Genomic DNA, 21,707 nt, shown 5'->3' with positions numbered 1-21,707 from the left:
TTTCTTTCTTTGGGACCTCCAAAAACCGGGAAGGAACCCCTGGAATTTCCCCCCCCCTCTCTTTTCCTCCTCCTTTTCCCAGGGATTTATCCCAAATTCCCGGCCCTTTTCATCCCATGAATTATTCATTAAGGGCCAGTTCTTAATTAATTAATTAATTAATTCATGGATCCCGAGGGGGGAGGGGGGAGGGGAAGGAAAATCGGGAATGCTCCTTTTCCTGGTTTTTTTTTTCCCGTTTTCTTTCCCTCTGGAATTTTCCTCACTCCTGGGGGTTTTTTTCCACCCCTCCCCCCTCTCCCAGGGTTTGGAATTCCTTGGAATTTTTCCTCCCTTTGGGAATTTTTTGGAGGGTTGAGTTTGGGGGAGGAGAGGGGGAAGAATTCCTGGGATTTTCCAGGAGTTGGGATGGGCTTGGAATTCTTTGGGAATTTTCCAGCCCTGGGAAGGGGATTTTTTTGGGATTTATCCCTCTGGATCCCTAAAAATTCCCATTCCCAGCTTTTCCAGCCCCTTTTTTTCCCAGATCCTGGATCAGGGTCTGGGATTTGCTTGGAATTCTTTGGGATTGGCTTGGAATTCTTTGGGATGGGCTTGGAATTCTTTGGGATGGGCTTGGAATTCTTTGGGAATTTGCTTGGAATTCTTTGGGATTTGCTTGGAATTCTTTGGGATTGGCTTGGAATTCTTTGGGATGGGCTTGGAATTCTTTGGGATTTGCTTGGAATTCTTTGGGATGGGCTTGGAATTCTTTGGGATTTGCTTGGAATTCTTTGGGATTTGTTTGGAATTCTGTGGGATTTGTTTGGAATTCTTTGGGATTGGCTTGGAATTCTGTGGGATTTGTTTGGAATTCTTTGGGATTTGCTTGGAATTCTTTGGGATGGGCTTGGAATTCTTTGGGATTTGCTTGGAATTCTTTGGGAATTTGTTTCGGATTCTTTGGGATTTGCTTGGAATTCTTTGGGATGGGCTTGGAATTCTTTGGGGAATTTTCCAGCCCTGGGAAGGGATTTTTTGGGATTTATCCCATTGGAAACCCGGCCCTGGATCCCTAAAAATTCCCATTCCCAGTTTTTCCAGCCCCTTTTTATCCCAGATCCTGGATTGGGGTCTGGGATGGGCTTGGAATTCTTTGGGATGGGCTTGGAATTCTTTGGGATGGGCTTGGAATTCTTTGGGATTTGTTTGGAATTTTTTGGGATTTACTTAGAATTCTTTGGGATGGGCTTGGAATTCTTTGGGATTGGCTTGGAATTCTTTGGGATGGGCTTGGAATTCTTTGGGATTGGCTTGGAATTCTTTGGGATTTGTTGGCTTGGAATTCTTTGGGATTGGCTTGGAATTCTTTGGGAATTTGTTTGGAATTCTTTGGGATTTGCTTGGAATTCTTTGGGATTGGCTTGGAATTCTTTGGGATGGGCTTGGAATTCTTTGGGATTTCCCATCCCTAGAAGGGATTTTTTTAGGGGGTTCATCCCATGGGAATTCCCGCTCCGGATCCCTAAAAATTCCCTAAAAAAATTCCTTAAAAATTCCTGCTTTTCCAGAGCCTGAACCAGAGTCTGGGCTGATGATGGGGGGTGGGATATCCTTGGAATTCTTTGGGAATTTTCCATCCCCGAGAGGGAATTTTAGGGGTTCGTTTTTTTGGAATTCCGGTTCCAGATCCCTAAAAAAATTCCCTAAATTCCTGTTTTTCCAGACGCTGCTGCAGAGCCCCGAGGAGGGTCTGGGATGATGGTGGGGGGTGGGATATGCTTGGAATTCTTCAGGATATCCTTGGAATTCTTTGGGATTTCCCATCCCTAGAAGGGATTTTTTTGGGGGGTTCATCCCATTGGAATTCCAACTCTGAATCCCTACAATTCCCATTCCCATTCCTGCTTTTCCAGACCCTTTTCCAGAGCCTGGGATGATGATTGGGGGTGGGATATACTTGGAATTCTTTGAGATATGCTTGGAATTCTTTGGGATTTCCCATCCATAGAAGGGATTTTTTTAGGGGTTCATCCCATTAAAATTCTTGTTCCAGATCCCTAAAAATTCCCTAAAATTCCCATTCCTACTTTCCCAGACCCTTTTCCAGACCCTTTACCAGAGTCTGGGCTGATGATGGGACCGGGATATCCTTGGCATTCTTCAAGATATACTTGGAATTCTTTGGGATTTTCCATTCACAGGAGGGAATTTTCGGGTTTGGATCCCACCCTGATCCCTAAAAATTCCCATTCCTGCTTTTCCAGAGCCTTTTCCAGAGCCTTTTCCAGAGTCTGGGCTGATGATGGGGTCGGGATATCCTTGGACTTCTTTGAGATATCCTTGGACTTCTTCGAGATATGCTTGGAATTCTTTGGGAATTTTAGGGGTTCGTTTTTTTGGAATTCCCACTCCGGATCCCTAAAATTCCCATTCCCATTCCCACTTTTCCAGACGCTGCTGCAGAGCCCCGAGGAGGCTCTGGGATGGTGGTGGGGATGGGCAGGATCTGCTTGGAATTCTTTGGGAATTTTCCATCCCTAGAAGGGATTTTTTTGGGGCTTCATCCCATTAAAATTCTCGTTCCAGATCCCTAAAAATTCCCTAAAATTCCCATTCCCATTTTTCCAGACCCTTTTCCAGAGCCTTTTCCAGAGCCTGAACCAGAGCCTGGGCTGATGATGGTGGGGCAGGACATGCTTGGAACCTTCAGATGGGTGGGAATTTCCATTCCAAGGAGGATATTTTTTTGAGTGGGGGTTCATCCCATGGGAATTCCAACTCTGAATCCCTAAAAATTCCCATTCCCACTTTTCCAGAGCCTTTTCCAGACCCTTTTCCAGAGCCTGGGCTGATGATGGGGGGTGGGATATCCTTGGAATTCTTCAGGATATCCTTGGAATTCTTCAGGATGGGCTTGGAGTTCTTTGGGATTTTCCATTCCCGGGAGGGAATTTTCGGATTTGGATCCCACCCTGATCCCTAAAAATTCCCATTCCCGCTTTTCCAGACCCTTTTCCAGACCCTTTTCCAGACCCTTTTCCAGAGCCTGGGGTGATGATGGGGTCGGGATATCCTTGGAATTCTTCAGGACGTGCTTCGAATTCTTTGGGATTTTCCATTCCCGGGAGGGAATTTTCGGGTTTGGATCCCACCCTGATCCCTAAAAATTCCCTAAAATTCCCTAAATTCCCTTTTTCCAGACGCTGCTGCAGAGCCCCGAGGAGGGCTGGCAGGTGCTGCGCTCGGCGCAGGCTCCGGACGGGCGGTGCCTCTGCACGGCCCTGGTGCCCGTGCAGGGATCCTGCGCTCGAGACCCACCCGGGATCCGCATCCGGAACCTCCTGGAAAAGGTCGGGAATCACCCTGGGAATTCTGGGAATTATTGTGGGAATTCTTGTGGGAATTGTTGTGGGAATTCTTGTGGGAATTCTGGGGGTTAATCTGGGGGGGGAGTTGGAGGCCCTGGTGCCCGTGCAGGGATCCTGCGCCCGAGACCCACCCGGGATCCGCATCCGGAACCTCCTGGAAAAGGTCGGGAATCACCCTGGGAATTCCGGGAATTCATCTGGGAATTCTTGTGGGAATTGTTGTGGGAATTGTTGTGGGAATTCTGGGGGGTTAATCTGGGGGGGGAGTTGGAGGCCCTGGTGCCCGTGCAGGGATCCTGCGCCCGAGACCCACCCGGGATCCGCATCCGGAACCTCCTGGAAAAGGTCGGGAATCACCCTGGGAATTCCGGGAATTCATCTGGGAATTATTGTGGGAATTCCGGGAATTCACCTGGGAATTGTTGTGGGAATTATTCTGGGAATTCTGGGGGTTAATCTGGGGGGGGAGTTGGAGGCCCTGGTGCCCGTGCAGGGATCCTGCGCCCGAGACCCACCCGGGATCCGCATCCGGAACCTCCTGGAAAAGGTCGGGAATCACCCTGGGAATTCTGGGAATTCATCTGGGAATTGTTGTGGGAATTGTTGTGGGAATTCTTGTGGGAATTCTGGGGGGGAGTTGGAGGCCCTGGTGCCCGTGCAGGGATCCTGCGCTCGAGACCCACCCGGGATCCGCATCCGGAACCTCCTGGAAAAGGTCGGGAATCACCCTGGGAATTCCGGGAATTCTTCTGGGAATTGTTGTGGGAATTCTTGTGGGAATTCTGGAAATTCTTGTGGGAATTCTGGGGGTTAATCTGGGGGGGAGTTGGAGGTGGGGATGGGAATTGTTAATGAGATATGGGAATGATGATGGGAATTGTTAATGGGAATTGTTAGTTGGAATTGTTGATGGGATTTGGGAATGATGGCTGGGAATGATGATGGGAATTGTTAATGAGATGGGAATGATGATGGGAATTCTTAATTGGAACTCTTAATGGGATAGAAATGGTGATGGGAATTGTTAATTGGAACTCTTAATGGGATAGGAATGGTGATGGGAATTGTTAATGAGCCGGGAATGTTGATTGGAAATTGTCAGTCGGAATTGTTGGGATGGGAACACCGAGATTCCCCCAAATTCCAAACCCCAGATCCCAAACCCTCTAATCCCAAATTTTCCAATCCCCTGGCAGGTTCAGAACATGTCCCAGTCCCTGGAGCAGCTGGAATTGTGGGACCTGCTGGATTGGATGGGAACACTGGGATACCAAACCCCAAATCCCAACCCTCTAATCCCCATTTTCCAACCCTCTAATCCCAAATTTCCAACCCCTGGCAGGTTCAGAACATGTCCCAGTCCCTGGAGCAGCTGGAATTGCGGACCCTGAGGGACCTGCAGGATGGGATGGGATGGGAACACTGGGATGGGAACACTGGGATCCCAACTCCCTAATCCCAAATTTCCCCTGGCAGGTTCAGAACATGTCCCAGTCCCTGGAGCAGCTGGAATTACGGACCCTGAGGGACCTGCAGGATGGGATGGGATGGGATGGAATCAATGGAATGGGATGGAATCAATGGGATCCCCTGCATCCCTAAATCCCTAATCCTGATTTTCCCATCCCCTGGCAGGTTCAGAACATGTCCCAGTCCCTGGAGCAGCTGGAATTGCGGACCCTGCGGGACCTGCTGGATGGGATGGGATGGGATCCCCTAATCCCTGATTTTCCCATCCCCTGGCAGGTTCAGAACATGTCCCAGTCCCTGGAGCAGCTGGAATTGCGGACCCTGAGGGACCTGCAGGATGGGATGGGATGGAATCAATGGAATCAATGGAATACCCTGGATCCCAAATCCCAAATCCCTGATTTTCCCATCCCCTGGCAGGTTCAGAACATGTCCCAGTCCCTGGAGCAGCTGGAATTACGGACCCTGAGGGACCTGCAGGATGGGATGGGATGGGCTGGAATCAATGGAATGGGCTGGAATCAATGGAATACCCTGGATCCCAAACCCCAATTTCCAATCCCCTCATCCCAAATTTCCCCTGGCAGGTTCAGAACATGTCCCAGTCCCTGGAGCAGCTGGAATTGCGGACCCTGAGGGACCTGCAGGATGGGATGGGCTGGGATGGGATGGAATCAATGGAATACCCTGCATCCCTAAATCCCTAATCCCAATTTCCCATCCCCTGGCAGGTGCAGAACATGTCCCAGTCCCTGGAGCAGCTGGAATTACGGACCCTGAGGGACCTGCAGGATGGGATGGGCTGGGATCAATGAAATACCCCAGATCCCAAATCCCAAATCCCTGATTTTCCCATCCCCTGGCAGGTTCAGAACATGTCCCAGTCCCTGGAGCAGCTGGAATTACGGACCCTGAGGGACCTGCAGGATGGGATGGGATGGGATGGGATGAATGGAACACTGGGATCCCAAATCCCCATTTTCCAACCCCCTAATCCCAGATTTCCTCTCTGGCAGGTTCAGAACATGTCCCAGTCCCTGGAGCAGCTGGAATTGCGGACCCTGAGGGACCTGCAGGATGGGATGGGATGGGATCAATGGAATACCCTGGATCCCAATCCCCATTTTCCAACCCCCTAATCCCAGATTTCCTCTCTGGCAGGTTCAGAACATGTCCCAGTCCCTGGAGCAGCTGGAATTACGGACCCTGAGGGACCTGCAGGATGGGATGGGATGGGATGGGATTGGAACACTGGGATCCCAAACCCCAAATCCCAACCCCCTCATCCCAGATTTCCTCTCTGGCAGGTTCAGAACATGTCCCAGTCCCTGGAGCAGCTGGAATTGCGGACCCTGAGGGACCTGCAGGATGGGATGGGATGGGATGGGATCCCCTAATCCCTGATTTTCCCATCCCCTGGCAGGTTCAGAACATGTCCCAGTCCCTGGAGCAGCTGGAATTGCGGACCCTGAGGGACCTGCAGGATGGGATGGGATGGAACAATGGAATGGGCTGGGATCAATGGAACACCCTGGATCCCAATCCCCATTTTCCAACCCCCTAATCCCAATTTTCCAATCCCCTGGCAGGTTCAGAACATGTCCCAGTCCCTGGAGCAGCTGGAATTACGGACCCTGAGGGACCTGCAGTACGTTCGCAGCACCGAGGGCCTCGTGAGGGGTCTCGACCTTCGGCTCCGCGGGGCCTCCCAGGGACCCCCCGGCCTCAGCGCCAGAGGATTCCAGGTGGGAACATCCCATGGAAAATCCGTGGGAAGGGCGGGAATTCCACGGGGAGGGCACTGACCCTTTTCTTTTCACAGGATCTGGGGCTTTGATCCCGTTTTTTGGGTCATTTTGACATCGTTTTTGGGTGATTTTGGGTCATTTTGGCCCCATTTTTGGGTGATTTGGGGTCATTTTGACCCCATTTTTGGATGACTTTGACCCCATTTTTGGGTCATTTTGACCCCATTTTTGGGTCATTTTGACCTCATTTTTGGGTCATTTTGATCCCATTTTTGGATGACTTTGATCCCAGTTTTGGCTGATTCTGACCCCATTTTTGGGTGATTTTGGGTGATTTTGGGTCATTCTGACCCCATTTTTGGGTGATTTGGAGTCATTTTGACCCCATTTTTGGCTGATTCTGACCCCATTTTTGGGTGACTTTGATCCCATTTTTGGGTCATCTTGACCCCATTTTTGGGTCATTCTGACCCCATTTTTGGGTGATTTTGACCCCATTTTTGGATGACTTTGATCCCATTTTTGGGTCATTTTGACCCCATTTTTGGGTGATTTTGATCCCATTTTTGGGTGATTTTGATCCCATTTTTGGGTCATTTTGACCCCATTTTTGGGTGATTTTGATCCCATTTTTGGATGACTTTGATCCCATTTTTGGGTCATTCTGACCCCATTTTTGGGTGATTTTGACCCCATTTTTGGATGATTTTGATCCCAGTTTTGGGTCATTCTGACCCCATTTTTGGGTGACTTTGATCCCATTTTTGGGTGATTTTGACCCCATTTTTGGATGACTTTGATCCCATTTTTGGGTCATTTTGACCCCATTCTTGGATGACTGATCCCATTTTTGGGTCATTCTGACCCCATTTTTGGGTCATTTTGACCCCATTTTTGGGTCATTTTGATCCCATTTTTGGATGACTTTGATCCCATTTTTGGGTCATTTTGACCCCATTTTTGGGTGATTTTGACCCCATTTTTGGATGACTTTGATCCCATTTTTGGGTCATTCTGAGCCCGTTTTTGGATGACTTTGACCCCATTTTTGGATGACTTTGACCCCATTTTTGGATGACTTTGATCCCATTTTTGGGTCATTTTGACCCCATTTTTGGGTGATTTTGATCCCATTTTTGGCTGATTCTGACTCCATTTTTGGGTGATTTTTGGGTCATTTTGACCCCATTTTTGGGTGATTTTGACCCCATTTTTGGGTGATTTTGACCCCATTTTTGGATGACTTTGATCCCATTTTTGGGTCATTTTGACCACATTTTTGTATGACTTTGATCCCATTTTTTGTTGATTCTGACCCCGTTTTTGGCTGATTTTGGGTCATTTTTGGGTGTTTTTTGCTGTTTTCCCAGGACCTGAAGCAGCAGATGTCGGAGCTGCTCCCACTGTGACTTTGATCCCATTTTTGGGTCATTTTTCCCCCATTTTGGCTGATTCTGACCCCATTTTAGGTGATTTTGGGTGATTCTGACCCCGTTTTTGGGTGTTTTTTGCTGTTTTCCCAGGACCTGAAGCAGCAGATGTCGGAGCTGCTCCCGCTGTGACTTTGATCCCATTTTTGGGTGATTTTTGGGTGATTTTGGCTGATTCTGACCCCGTTTTTTGCTGTTTTCCCAGGACCTGAAGCAGCAGATGTCGGAGCTGCTCCCGTTGTGACTTTGGCTCCATTTTTGGGTGATTTTGACCCCATTCCTGCTGTTTTCCCAGGACCTGAAGCAGCAGATGTCTGACCTGCTCCCACTGCTCCCAGTCCTGGACCAGTTCCGCTCGGATTCGCGGCTGATCGCGGCGCTGAGGGCGGAGGTGGCCAACGTGTCCCTGGGCCTGGTGGCCCTGCAGGAGGAGTTGGGGGCCTTCGACTACGAGGAGCTCCAGCAGCGGCTCCTGCTGCTCCAGGCCCGGCTCCACGCCTGCCTCCAGAGGCTGGGTGGGGAATTTGGGGGCTGGGAAAACTGGGAATGGGGCTGGGAAAATGGGAATGGGGCTGGGAAATGGGAATGTGGGAATGGGGCTGGGAAACCGGGAAGGGGGAGCTCAGGATGGGCTGGAGATCTTGGGATGGGTTGGAGATCTTGGGATGGATTGGATCCCTTGGGATGGGTTGGATCTGCCTCCAGAAGCTGGGTGGGGAATTGGAGCTGGAAAACTGGGAATATGGGAATGGAGAGCTTGGGGAACTGGGAATGGGGCTGGGAAAGTGGGAATGGGGAGCTTGGGATGGGCTGGAGATCTTGGGATGGGTCGGATCCTGGCTCCACGCCTGCCTCCAGAGGCTGGGTAGGGAATTTGGGGCTGGAAAAACTGGGAAACTGGGAATGGGACTGGGAAAATGGGAATGGGGAACTTGGGATGGGTTGGAGACCTTGGGGAACTGGGAATGGATCCCTTGGGATGGGTTGGAGACCTTGGGGAACTGGGAATGGATCCCTTGGGATGGGTCAGATCCCGGCTCCACGCCTGCCTCCAGAAGCTGGGTAGGGAATTTGGGGCTGGGAAAACTGGGAATGGGGCTGGGAAACCGGGAATGGGGAGCTTGGGATGGGCTGGAGAGCTTGGGGAACTGGGAATGGGGCTGGGAAATGGGAATGGGGCTGGGAAAATGGGAATGGGGAGCTTGGGGAACTGGGAATGGGGACCTTGGGATGGGTCAGATCCCGGCTCCACGCCTGCCTCCAGAGGCTGGGTACGGAATTTGGGGGCTGGGAAAACTGGGAATGTGGGAATGGGGCTGGAAAACCAGGAATGGGGACCTTGGGATGGGTTGGAGATCTTGGGATGGGTTGGATCCCTTGGGATGGGTTGGTTGGAGATCTTGGGATGGGCTGGATAAATTGGGATGGGTTGGAGATCTTGGGGAACTGGGAATGGATCCCTTGGGATGGGTCAGATCCCGGCTCCACACCTGCCTCCAGAGGCTGGGTACGGAATTTGGGGGGCTGGGAAAACTGGGAATGTGGGAATGGGGAGCTTGGGATGGGTTGGAGATCTTGGGGGACTGGGAACGATGAGTTTGGGATGGGTTGGATCCCTTGGGATGGGTTGGAGATCTTGGGATGGGTTGGAACTGCCTCCAGAAGCTGGGTATGGAATTTGGGGGCTGGAAAAACTGGGAATGTGGGAATGGAGAGCTTGGGGAACTGGGAATGGGGCTGGGAAGCTGGGAATGGATCCCTTGGGATGGGTTGGAGACCTTGGGGAACTGGGAATGGAGACCTTGGGATGGGTTGGATCTGCCTCCAGAAGCTGGGTAGGGAATTTGGGGGGCTGGAAAAACTGGGAATGGGGCTGGGAAAATGGGAATGGAACCCCAAATCCCCCCTGCCTTTAATCCCACTTTTCCAAGCCCTTTTCCCGTTGTTTTTCCAGGCTGTGGGAAGCTGACCAGGGTCAGCAACCCCCTCAAATCCCCCCCCTTTAATCCCACTTTTCCAAGCCCCTTTTCCCAACGTTTTTTCCCCTTTAATCCCACTTTTCCAAGCCCTTTTCCCACTGTTTTTCCAGGCTGTGGGAAGCTGACCGGGGTCAGCAACCCCATCACCGTCCGCGCCTCCGGCTCGCGCTTCGGCTCCTGGATGAGCGACACCGTCACCCCCAGCGCCGACAGCCGGGTGAGGGGGGGTCCTGGGGGGGGTTCTGGACCTTAAAATCGAGATTAAAGGGGGTTAAATTCAGTTTGGGGAGGGTTAAATTCAGTTTAAGGGGGTTTAAACCCATTTTAGGGGGCTTAAACTCAGTTTAGGGGGGGTTAAACTGAGTTTGGAAGTGGTTAAACTGAGTTTGGAGGGTTAAACTGAGTTTTGGGGGTTAAACTGAGTTTTGGGGCTTAAATTCAGTTTAGGGGCTAAATTCAGTTTAGGGAGGTTAAACTGAGTTTAGGAGTTAAATTCAGTTTGGGAGGTTAAACTCAGTTTAGAGGGGTTAAACTCGGTTTGGGGAGTTAGGGTTAAACTCGGTTTGGGGGGTTAAACTGAGTTTAGGGGTTTGAGCTCGACTTGGTGACCACCCCCAGCGCCGACAGCCGGGTGAGGGGGGGTCCTGGGGAGGCTGGACCTTAAACTCGAGATTAAAGGGGTTAAACTCAGTTTAGGGGTTAAACTGAGTTTGGAAGGGTTTAAACTGAGTTTGGGGAGTTAAACTGAGTTTTGGGGGGTTAAACTGAGTTTAGGGGTTAAACTGAGTTTGGAAGGGGTTAAACTGAGTTTGGGGTTAAACTGAGTTTAGGGGGGGTTAAACTCAGTTTAGGGGGGGTTAAACTGAGTTTGGAAGGGGTTAAACTGAGTTTGGGGGGGTTAAACTCAGTTTAGGGGGGGTTAAATTCAGTTTAGGGGGGTTAAACTGAGTTTAGGGGGGGTTTAAACTCGGTTTAGGGGGGGTTAAACTCAGTTTAGGGGGGTTTGAGCTCGACTTGGTGACCACCCCCAGCGCCGACAGCCGGGTGAGGGGGACCCTTCCCAACCCTTTTTCCCCCTTTCCCACCCCTTTCCCACCTTTTTTCCCCCTTTTCCCCTTTTATTTCCCATTTTTTTCCCCTTTTCCCCCCATTTCTCCCTTTATTTGCCCTTTTTTCCCCCTTTTTTCCTCCTTTTTCCTCCCCTTTTCACCCTTTTTTCCCCTTTTTTCTCCCCCTTCCCCCCTTTTCTCCCTTTCCCCCCTTTTTCCCTCTTTTTCCCCTTTTTCCCTCCCTTTTCTTCCCCTTTTTTCTCCCTTTTCCCACCCTTTTTTCTCCCTTTTCCCTCCTTTTCTTCCCTTCTCCCTTTTTTTCCCCCATTTCTTCCCCTTTTCTCCTTCCCCCTTTTCCCCCTTTTTTCTCCCCCTTTTCCCCTCTTTTTCCCCTTTCCCTGTTTTTCCCCTTTTTCTTCCTTTTTCCCTTTCCCCTTTTTCTCCCTTCTTTCACCCTTTTCCTTTTTTCCCCTTTTCCCTTTTCCCTTTTTCCCCTTTTTCCCTATTTTTCCCCTTCCCCCTTTCTCCCTCACCTCCTAACCCTTTTCTTCCCCTTTTCCCCCTTTCTTCCCCCCTTTTCCCCCTCCCCACCATCAACCTTCTAACCCATTTTCCCCCTTTTTCCCCATTTTTCCCCCTCTTCCCCCCTTCTCCCCTCACCTCCTAACCCTTTTCCCCCCTTTTTCCCATTTTCCCCTTTTCTCCTCCTTTTCCCCTTCCCCCTTTCCCTCCCTCCATCGACTTTCTAACCCATTTTCCCCCTTCCCTTTTTCCCCATTTTTACCCCTCCTTTCCCCCTTTCCCCCTCCTTTTCCCCCTTTCTCCCCCTCTTCCCCCCTCCCTTTAACCTTCAGACTTTCTAACCCATTTTCCCCCTTTTTCCCATTTTTCCCCATTTTCCCCTTTTTCCCCATTTCTTTTCCCATTTTCCCCTCTTTGCCCCCTTCTCCCCTCACCTCCTAACCCTTTTTTTCCCCATTTCTTCTCCCCATTTTCTCCCCTTTTTTTCCCATTTTTTCCCCATTTCTTTTCCCCATTTTTTCCCCTTTTTCCCCCCCTTTCTCCCCTCCCCACCATCAACCTTCTAACCCATTCTCCCCCATTTTTCCCCCTTTTTTCCCCCTTTTTGCCCCCATTTCCCCCATTTTCCCCCAAAAAAGGTGTGGTACATGGACGGCTACCTCCGCGGCCGCCGCGTGCTGGAGTTCCGCACCCTCGACGACTTCGTGGCGGGGCAGAACTTCATCCAGCACCTCCTGCCCCACCCCTGGGCGGGCACGGGGCACGTGGTGTTCAACGGCTCCCTCTTCTACAACAAATACCAGAGCAACGTGGCCGTCAAATACCACTTTGGCTCCAGGAGCGTCCTCGTCCAGCGCAGCCTCCCCAGCGCCGGCTACAACAACACCTTCCCCTACTCCTGGGGCGGCTTCTCCGACATCGACTTCATGGCCGACGAGAGCGGCCTCTGGGCCGTCTACACCACCCAGCAGAACGCGGGCAACATCGTGCTCAGCAGGCTGGACCCGCACAGCCTCGAGGTGCTGCGCACCTGGGACACCGGGTGCGTTAATTGGGTGTTAATTAATCAGTAATTGACGGGGGAGAGAGCGGCCTCTGGGCCGTCTACACCACCCAGCAGAACGCGGGCAACATCGTGCTCAGCAGGCTGGACCCGCACAGCCTCGAGGTGCTGCGCTCCTGGGACACCGGGTGTGTGTAAATTAGTGTTAATTGGGTGTTAATTGGGGTTAATTTACCGGGGGGAGAGCGGCCTCTGGGCCGTCTACACCACCCAGCAGAACGCGGGCAACATCGTGCTCAGCAGGCTGGACCCGCACAGCCTCGAGGTGCTGCGCAGCTGGGACACCGGGTGCGTTAATTGGGTGTTAATTGGGGTTAATTTACCGGGGGGAGAGCGGCCTCTGGGCCGTCTACACCACCCAGCAGAACGCGGGCAACATCGTGCTCAGCAGGCTGGACCCGCACAGCCTCGAGGTGCTGCGCACCTGGGACACCGGGTGCGTTAATTGGGCGTTAATTGGGTGTAAATTAATCAGTAATTGAGGTGTCAGAGGGTGGGGATGGGCTGTGACACCACCCAGCAGAACGCGGGCAACATCGTGCTCAGCAGGCTGGACCCGCACAGCCTCGAGGTGCTGCGCACCTGGGACACCGGGTGCGTTAATTGGGGTTAATTGGGTGTAAATTAATCAGTAATTGACGGGGGGCAGAGCGGCCTCTGGGCCGTCTACACCACCCAGCAGAACGCGGGCAACATCGTGCTCAGCAGGCTGGACCCGCACAGCCTCGAGGTGCTGCGCTCCTGGGACACCGGGTGCGTTAATTGGGGTTAATTAATCAGTAATTGAGGTGGTAGAGGGTGGGGATGGGCTGTGACCCCACCCAGCAGAACGCGGGCAACATCGTGCTCAGCAGGCTGGACCCGCACAGCCTCGAGGTGCTGCGCACCTGGGACACCGGGTGCGTTAATTGGGGTTAATTGGGGGTAAATTAATCAGTAATTGAGGTGGTAGAGGGTGGGGATGGGCTGTGACCCCACCCAGCAGAACGCGGGCAACATCGTGCTCAGCAGGCTGGACCCGCACAGCCTCGAGGTGCTGCGCTCCTGGGACACCGGGTGCGTTAATTGGGTGTTAATTGGGTGTAAATTAATCAGTAATTGATGGGGGATGGGCTGTGACCCCACCCAGCAGAACGCGGGCAACATCGTGCTCAGCAGGCTGGACCCGCACAGCCTCGAGGTGCTGCGCTCCTGGGACACCGGGTGCGTTAATTGGGTGTTAATTGGGTGTAAATTAATCAGTAATTGATGGGGGATGGGCTGTGACCCCACCCAGCAGAACGCGGGCAACATCGTGCTCAGCAGGCTGGACCCGCACAGCCTCGAGGTGCTGCGCACCTGGGACACCGGGTGCGTGTAAATTAATCATGAATTGTAATTAATTTACGAGGTGGATCATTTTTTCCCCCCTTTTTTACCTCCAATTTCCCCCTCTCCCAGGTACCCCAAGCGCAGCGCCGGCGAGTCCTTCCTCATCTGCGGCACCCTCTACGTCACCAACTCCCACCTGGCGGGGGCCAAGGTCTACTTCGCCTACGACACCGGCAGCTCCAGCTACGAGTACACCGACATCCCCTTCCACAACCAGTACTCCCACATCTCCATGCTGGACTACAACCCCCGCCAGAGGGTCCTCTACACCTGGAACAACGGCCACCAGGTCGTCTACAACGTCACGCTCTTCCACGTCGTCAACACCAGCGGGGACATCTGAGCACTGGGGGGTGGAGAAGGGTGGGTTTGGCTCCAGGGAGCTGCTGATTCCCCCCTGGATCCAGCTCTGATTCCACTCTGGACCCTCCACTCTGGATCCACCTCCAGGAGCTTCTGATCCCACCCCAGATCCAGCTCTGATTCCAGGCTGGGTTTGGCTCCAGGAGCTTCTGATTCCCCCCTGGATCCAGCTCTGATTCCACTCTGGATCCTCCACTCTGGATCCACCTCCAGGAGCTTCTGATTCCACCCCAGATCCAGCTCTGATTCCATCCTGGATCCAGCTCTGATTCCACCCTGGATCCAACTCTGATTCCACTCTGGATCCTCCACTCTGGATCCACCTCCAGGAGCTTCTGATTCCATCCTGGATCCAGCTCTGATTCCGCTCTGGATCCTCCACTCTGGATCCACCTCCAGGAGCTTCTGATTCCCCCCTGGATCCACCTCCAGGAGCTTCTGATTCCCCCCTGGATCCAGCTCTGATTCCACCCTGGATGCATCTCCAGGAGCTTCTGATTCCATCCCTGGATCCAGCTCTGATTCCACTCTGGATGCATCTCCAGGAGCTTCTGATTCCACCCCAGATCCAGCTCTGATTCCACCCCAGATCCAGCTCTGATTCCAGGCTGGGTTTGGCTCCAGGAAGTTCTGATCCCACCCCAGCTCCAGCTCTGATCCCCCCCTGGATCCATCAGTGGCTCCTCCAGCTACGAGTACACCGACATCCCCTTCCACAACCAGTACTCCCACATCTCCATGCTGGACTACAACCCCCGCCAGAGGGTCCTCTACACCTGGAACAACGGCCACCAGGTCGTCTACAACGTCACGCTCTTCCACGTCGTCAACACCAGCGGGGACATCTGAGGGTTGAGGGGTTGGACGAGGCTGGGTTTGGCTCCAGGGAGCTGCTGATTCCAGCCCTGATCCAGCTCTGATCCCATCCTGGATCCAGTTCTGATTCCACTCTGGATCCACCTCCAGGAGCTTCTGATTCCAGCCCTGATCCAGCTCTGATTCCACCTGGATGCATCTGCAGGAGCTTCTGATTCCACCCCAGATCCAGCTCTGATTCCACCCTGGATCCAGCTCTGATTCCACCCTGGATGCATCTCCAGGAGCTTCTGATTCCACCCCAGATCCAGCTCTGATTCCACTCGGGATCCACCTCCAGGAGCTTCTGATTCCACCCCAGATCCAGCTCTGATTCCACCCTGGATCCAGCTCTGATTCCAGGCTGGGTTTGGCTCCAGGAGCTTCTGATTCCCTCCTGGATCCAGCTCTGATTCCACCCCAGATCCAGCTCTGATTCCAGGCTGGGTTTGGCTCCAGGAAGTTCTGATCCCACCCCAGATCCAGCTCTGATCCCCCCCTGGATCCACCAGTGGCTCCTCCAGCTCCGAGCACACCGACATCCCCTTCCACAACCAGTACTCCCACATCTCCATGCTGGACTACAACCCCCGCCAGAGGGTCCTCTACACCTGGAACAACGGCCACCAGGTCGTCTACAACGTCACGCTCTTCCACGTCGTCAACACCAGCGGGGACATCTGAGCACTGGGGGTGGATTTGGGGGTTCCACGCTGGGTTTGGCTCCAGGAGCTGCTGATTCCAGCCCTGGATCCAGCTCTGATTCCACTCTGGATGCATCTCCAGGAGCTTCTGATTCCACCCCAGATCCAGCTCTGATTCCACTCTGGATCCTCCACTCTGGATCCACCTCCAGGAGCTTCTGATTCCACCCTGGATCCACCTCCAGGAGCTTCTGATTCTACCCCAGATCCAGCTCTGATTCCAGGCTGGGTTTGGCTCCAGGGAGCTGGAATTCCCTCCTGGATCTACCTCTGATTCCAGGCTGGGTTTGGCTCCAGGAGCTTCTGATTCCACTCTGGATCCTCCACTCTGGATCCACCTCCAGGAGCTTCTGATTTCATCCTGAGTCTGGCTCTGATCCCATCCTGGATCCAGCTCTGATTCCACCCTGGATGCATCTCCAGGAGCTTCTGATTCCACCCTGGATCCAGCTCTGATTCCACTCTGGATCCTCCACTCTGGATCCACCTCCAGGAGCTTCTGATTCCCCCCTGGATCCACCTCCAGGAGCTTCTGATTCCACCTCAGATCCAGCTCTGATTCCAGGCTGGGTTTGGCTCCAGGAAGTTCTGATTCCCCCCTGGATCCAGCTCTGATTCCACTCTGGATGCATCTCCAGGAGCTTCTGATTCCACCCCAGATCCAGCTCTGATTCCACTCTGGATCCAGCTCTGATTCCACCCCAGATCCAGCTCTGATTCCAGGCTGGGTTTGGCTCCAGGAAGTTCTGATCCCACCCCAGATCCAGCTCTGATCCCCCCTGGATCCATCAGTGGCTCCTCCAGCTCCGAGCACACCGACATCCCCTTCCACAACCAGTACTCCCACATCTCCATGCTGGACTACAACCCCCGCCAGAGGGTCCTCTACACCTGGAACAACGGCCACCAGGTCGTCTACAACGTCACGCTCTTCCACGTCGTCAACACCAGCGGGGACATCTGAGCCTTGGGGGTGGAGAAGGTGGGTTTGGCTCCAGGGAGCTGCTGATTCCAGCCCTGATCCAGCTCTGATTCCACTCTGGATCCAGCTCTGATTCCACCCTGGATGCATCTCCAGGAGCTGCTGATTCCATCCTGAATCTGGCTCTGATCCCATCCTGGATCCAGCTCTGATTCCACCCCAGATCCAGCTCTGATTCCAGGCTGGGTTTGGCTCCAGGAAGTTCTGATCCCACCCCAGATCCAGCTCTGATCCCACCCCAGATCCAGCTCTGATTCCATCCTGGATCCAGCTCTGATCCCACCCCAGATCCAGCTCTGATTCCAGGCTGGGTTTGGCTCCAGGAAGTTCTGATTCCCTCCTGGATCCAGCTCTGATTCCACTCTGGATCCTCCACTCTGGATCCACCTCCAGGAGCTTCTGATTCCCCCCTGGATCCAGCTCTGATTCCAGGCTGGGTTTGGCTCCAGGACCTTCTGATCCCACCCCAGATCCAGCTCTGATTCCACTCTGGATCCTCCACTCTGGATCCACCTCCAGGAGCTTCTGATTCCCCCCTGGATCCAGCTCTGATTCCAGGCTGGGTTTGGCTCCAGGAAGTTCTGATCCCCCCCCAGATCCAGCTCTGATCCCCCCCTGGATCCATCAGTGGCTCCTCCAGCTCCGAGCACACCGACATCCCCTTCCACAACCAGTACTCCCACATCTCCATGCTGGACTACAACCCCCGCCAGAGGGTCCTCTACACCTGGAACAACGGCCACCAGGTCGTCTACAACGTCACGCTCTTCCACGTCGTCAACACCAGCGGGGACATCTGAGGGTCGGGGGGTTGGACGAGGGTGGGTTTGGCTCCAGGGAGCTGCTGATTCCAGCCCTGATCCAGCTCTGATTCCACTCTGGATGCATCTGCAGGAGCTTCTGATTCCACCCCAGATCCAGCTCTGATTCCCTCCTGGATCCAGCTCTGATTCCCCCCTGGATCCAGCTCTGATCCCACCCTGGATCCTCCACTCTGGATCCACCTCCAGGAGCTTCTGATTCCATCCCTGATCCAGCTCTGATCCCACCCTGGATTTGGCTCCAGGAAGCTGGAATTCCCTCCTGGATCCAGCTCTGATCCCACCCTGGATCCAGCTCTGATTCCACTCTGGACCCTCCACTCTGGATGCATCTCCAGGAGCTTCTGATTCCACCCTGGATCCAGCTCTGATTCCCTCCTGGATCCTCCACTCTGGATCCACCTCCAGGAGCTTCTGATTCCATCCCAGATCCAGCTCTGATTCCACCCTGGATGCACCTCCAGGAGCTTCTGATTCCACCCCAGATCCAGCTCTGATTCCACCCTGGATGCACCTCCAGGAAGTTCTGATCCCACCCCTGATCCAGCTCTGATTCCACCCTGGATCCTCCACTCTGGATCCACCTCCAGGAGCTTCTGATTCCACCCCAGATCCAGCTCTGATCCCACCCCAGATCCAGCTCTGATTCCAGGCTGGGTTTGGCTCCAGGAAGTTCTGATCCCACCCCAGATCCAGCTCTGATTCCCCCCTGGGTCCATCTCCAGGATCTTCTGATTCCACCCCGGATCCAGCTCTGACTCCAGGCTGGGTTTGGCTCCAGGAGCTTCTGATTCCACCCCAGATCCAGCTCTGATTCCCCCCTGGATCCTCCACTCTGGATCCACCTCCAGGAGCTTCTGATTCCATCCCAGATCCAGCTCTGATTCCAGGCTGGATTTGACTCCAGGAAGTTCTGATTCCCTCCTGGATCCAGCTCTGATTCCCCCCTGGATCCAGCTCTGATTCCCCCCTGGATCCAGCTCTGATTCCACCCCAGATCCAGTTCTGATTCCCTCCTGGATCCAGCTCTGATTCCCCCCTGGATCCATCCCTGATTCCCGGCTGGATTTGGCTCCAGGGAGCTGGAATTCCCTCCTGGATCCAGCTCTGATTCCCTCCTGGATCCAGCTCTGATCCCACCCTGGATCCAGCTCTGATTCCCTCCTGGATCCAGCTCTGATTCCCGGCTGGATTTGGCTCCAGGGAGCTGGAATTCCCTCCTGGATCCAGCTCTGATTCCCTCCTGGATCCAGCTCTGATTCCATCCCTGATCCAGCTCTGATTCCCCCCTGGATCCAGCTCTGATTCCCCCCTGGATCCAGCCCTGATTCCCTCCTTGATCCAGCTCTGATTCCCTCCTGGATCCAGCTCTGATTCCCCCCTGGATCCAGCTCTGATTCCACCCCAGATCCAGCTCTGATTCCCCCCTGGATCCAGCCCTGATTCCCTCCTTGATCCAGCTCTGATTCCATCCCAGATCCAGCTCTGATTCCCCCCTGGATCCAGCTCTGATTCCATCCTGAATCTGGCTCCGATTCCCTCCTGGATCCACCTCTGATTCCCCCCTGGATCCACCTCTGATTCCAGGCTGGATTTGACTCCAGGGAGCTGGAATTCCCTCCTGGATCCAGCTCTGATTCCCTCCTGGATCCAGCTCTGATTCCCTCCTGGATCCAGCTCTGATTCCCTCCTGGATCCACCTCTGATTCCCTCCTGGATCCACCTCTGATTCCCCCCTGGATCCACCTCTGATTCCCTCCTGGATTCAGCTCTGATTCCCTCCTGGATCCAGCTCTGATTCCTTCCTGGATCCAGCTCTGATTCCATCCTGGATCCAGCTCTGATTCCCTCCTGGATCCAGCTCTGATTCCAGGTTGGATTTGGCTCCAGGAAGCTGGAATTCCCTCCTGGATCCAGCTCTGATTCCCTCCTGGATCCAGCTCTGATTCCCCCCTGGATCCAGCTCTGATTCCAAGCTGGGTTTGGCTCCAGGGAGCTGGAATTCCCTCCTGGCTCCTTCTCCGATTCCAGGCTGGATTTGGCTCCAGGAAGTTCTGATCCCACCCCAGATCCAGCTCTGATTCCACCCTGGATCCAGCTCTGATTCCCCCCTGGATCCAGCTCTGATTCCAGGCTGGATTTGGCTCCAGGGAGCTGGAATTCCCTCCTGGATCCAGCTCTGATTCCAGGCTGGATCCAGCTCTGATTCCCTCCTGGATCCAGCTCTGATTCCCCCCTGGATCTGACTCCGATTCCCTCCTGGCTCCTTCTCCGATTCCCCCCTGGATCCATCCCTGATTCCCGGCTGGATTTGACTCCAGGGAGCTGGAATTCCCTCCTGGATCCAGCTCTGATTCCCGGCTGGATTTGGCTCCAGAGATCTGGAATTCCCTCCTGGATCCAGCTCTGATTCCAGGCTGGATTTGGCTCCAGGGAGCTGGAATTCCCCCCTGGATCCAGCTCTGATTCCTGGCTGGGTTTGTCTCCAGAGATCTGGAATTCCCTCCCAGCTCCATCCCCGATTCCAGGCTGGAATTTTCCCTTTTCCTACCTTTTTTTCCATGCCCTTTTCCCGTTTCCTGGGGGTCTCTCCCGGCGCATGGAGCTCCTTTTTTATGCCTTGCTCATCTGAGTTGCCTTGGAATTGTTTTCCCTTTTGGGAATTTCTCGGGATATTTTTCTGGATTTTTTTGGTTTTCTTCTCATTTTCCATCTTTATTTTGGCAGCAAATAAAGAAATAAATAAATTAATAATTAAAGAAATATGAAATAAATAAATATATAAATAAAGAAGTTAAAAATCTCGTGGGTTTTTGGGTTGAGATTTTTTTTTTCTTTTCCAGGTTTTTTGTTTTTTTTTTGGGAATTTTGGGGTTGGTTTTCCAATTGTTGTTGTTGGTGTTGGGTTTTTTTTTTCCTACCAGGGAAAAGAGGGTGGGAAAGAAGGAAAAAAAGGTGGAAAAGGGGGAAAAGAGGGTGGAAAAGAGGGGAAAAAAGGTGGGAAGGGGGGAAAAAAAGGTGGGAAAAGGGGGAAAATGATGGAAAAGGGAGGAAAAATGATGGAAAAGAGAGGAAATAAGGATGGAAAAGAGGGAAAAGAGGTGGAGAAGAGGGGAAAAAAGGTGGGAAAAGGGGAAAAAAAGATGGGAAAGAGGGGAAAAAAGGTGAGTAAAGGGGGAAAGAAAGGTGGGAGAAAGGGGGAAAAAAAGGTGGGAAAAGGGAAAAAAAGGTGGGAAAAGAGGAAAAAAAAGGTGGGAAAGGGGAAAAGGGGCTGGAAAAGAGGGAAGATTCTCCCCAGTTTTTTCATGGAAATTTCCCCTCATTTTTCGTGGAATTTCTCCCCATTTTTTGTGGAATTCCCCCCCATTTTCTATGGAATTTCTCCCCCATTTTTCGTGGAAATTCCTCCCCATTTTCCATGGAATTTCTTCCCCATTTTCTATGGAATTTCTCCCCCATTTTTTGTGGAATTCCCCCCCATTTTTCAGTGGAATTTCTCCCCCATTTTCGTGGAATTTCTCCCCATTTTTTGTGGAAATTCCTCCCCATTTCCATGGAAATTCCTCCCCATTTTTCGTGGAAATTCTCCCCATTTTCCATGGAATTTCTCCCCTTTTCCCTATGGAATTTCCCCCCTTTTTTCCTCATGGAAATTCCTCCCCATTTTCCATGGAAATTTCCCCTTTTTTTCCTATGGAATTTCCCCCCATTTCCCATGGAATTTCCCCCCATTTCCCATGAAATTTCCCCCCATTTTTCATGGAATTTCCCCCCATTTTCCATGGAAGTTCCCCCCTTTTTTCCTTATGGAATTTCCCCGCTTTTCCCATGGAATTTCCCCCATTTTCGTGGAATTTCTCCCCCATTTTCCATGGAATTGCTCCCCATTTTCCATGGAATTTCCCCATTTTCCATGGAATCCCCCCCATTTTTTGTGGAATTTCTCCCCCTTTTCCCATGGAAATTCCCCCATTTTCCATGGAAATTCCCCCTTTTCCCC

General features: G+C 52.7%; 1 protein-coding gene and 3 long non-coding RNA genes across 19 annotated transcripts; 1 reads left to right on the top strand and 3 right to left on the bottom strand.

Annotated features, from left to right (window-relative positions):
• Window positions 1–406: 406 nt before the first annotated feature.
• Window positions 407–16,614, top strand: LOC126652326 (noelin-2-like). Of its 15 annotated transcripts, none has more exons than XM_050339042.1 (9): window positions 407–2,368; window positions 3,183–3,332; window positions 4,986–5,096; window positions 6,410–6,565; window positions 8,294–8,513; window positions 10,088–10,194; window positions 12,187–12,567; window positions 13,792–13,814; window positions 14,052–16,614. In XM_050339042.1, exons 1-9 carry the CDS (start codon window positions 2,282–2,284, stop codon window positions 14,323–14,325), a joined length of 1,509 nt encoding a protein of 502 aa, XP_050194999.1. In that variant the 5' UTR covers window positions 407–2,281; the 3' UTR covers window positions 14,326–16,614. The 15 variants fall into 15 exon arrangements, with proteins under 15 accessions (XP_050194999.1, XP_050194998.1, XP_050195001.1 ...); XM_050339041.1 differs by lacking the exon at window positions 13,792–13,814 and adding an exon at window positions 13,645–13,667; XM_050339044.1 differs by lacking the exon at window positions 13,792–13,814 and adding an exon at window positions 13,342–13,364.
• On the bottom strand, window positions 4,758–6,520 carry LOC126652329 (uncharacterized). Of its 2 annotated transcripts, none has more exons than XR_007631952.1 (3): window positions 6,464–6,520; window positions 6,182–6,297; window positions 4,758–4,880 (listed from the first exon to the last, which is right to left on the bottom strand). It is a non-coding gene; the product is annotated as an uncharacterized LOC126652329 (long non-coding RNA). The 2 variants fall into 2 exon arrangements; XR_007631953.1 differs by lacking the exon at window positions 4,758–4,880 and adding an exon at window positions 5,392–5,461.
• Window positions 14,494–19,357, bottom strand: LOC126652327 (uncharacterized). Its single transcript, XR_007631950.1, has 4 exons — window positions 19,283–19,357; window positions 16,084–16,116; window positions 15,351–15,439; window positions 14,494–14,621 (listed from the first exon to the last, which is right to left on the bottom strand). It is a non-coding gene; the product is annotated as an uncharacterized LOC126652327 (long non-coding RNA).
• LOC126652328 (uncharacterized) lies at window positions 16,947–17,930 on the bottom strand. Its single transcript, XR_007631951.1, has 3 exons — window positions 17,891–17,930; window positions 17,339–17,432; window positions 16,947–16,985 (listed from the first exon to the last, which is right to left on the bottom strand). It is a non-coding gene; the product is annotated as an uncharacterized LOC126652328 (long non-coding RNA).
• Window positions 19,358–21,707: the final 2,350 nt, after the last annotated feature.

This window comes from Myiozetetes cayanensis, unplaced genomic scaffold, assembly GCF_022539395.1.
Source record: "Myiozetetes cayanensis isolate MyiCay16 unplaced genomic scaffold, myiCay2020 scf768, whole genome shotgun sequence".
Lineage (NCBI taxonomy): Eukaryota > Metazoa > Chordata > Aves > Passeriformes > Tyrannidae > Myiozetetes > Myiozetetes cayanensis.
The sequence above is the reverse complement of the archived record's forward strand: the minus strand, read 5'-3'. Positions and strand labels throughout refer to the sequence as shown.

Excerpts from the sequence above, each read along its gene's own strand:
- LOC126652326 (XM_050339042.1), top strand. The coding sequence starts at position 2,282 with ATGATGGGGTCGGGATATCCTTGGACTTCTTTGAGATATCCTTGGACT. Across the intron at positions 5,097-6,409 it reads ATTTTCCCATCCCCTGGCAG|GTTCAGAACATGTCCCAGTC; the intron begins GTTCAGAACATG and ends ATCCCCTGGCAG. Across the intron at positions 6,566-8,293 it reads TCAGCGCCAGAGGATTCCAG|GACCTGAAGCAGCAGATGTC; the intron begins GTGGGAACATCC and ends CTGTTTTCCCAG.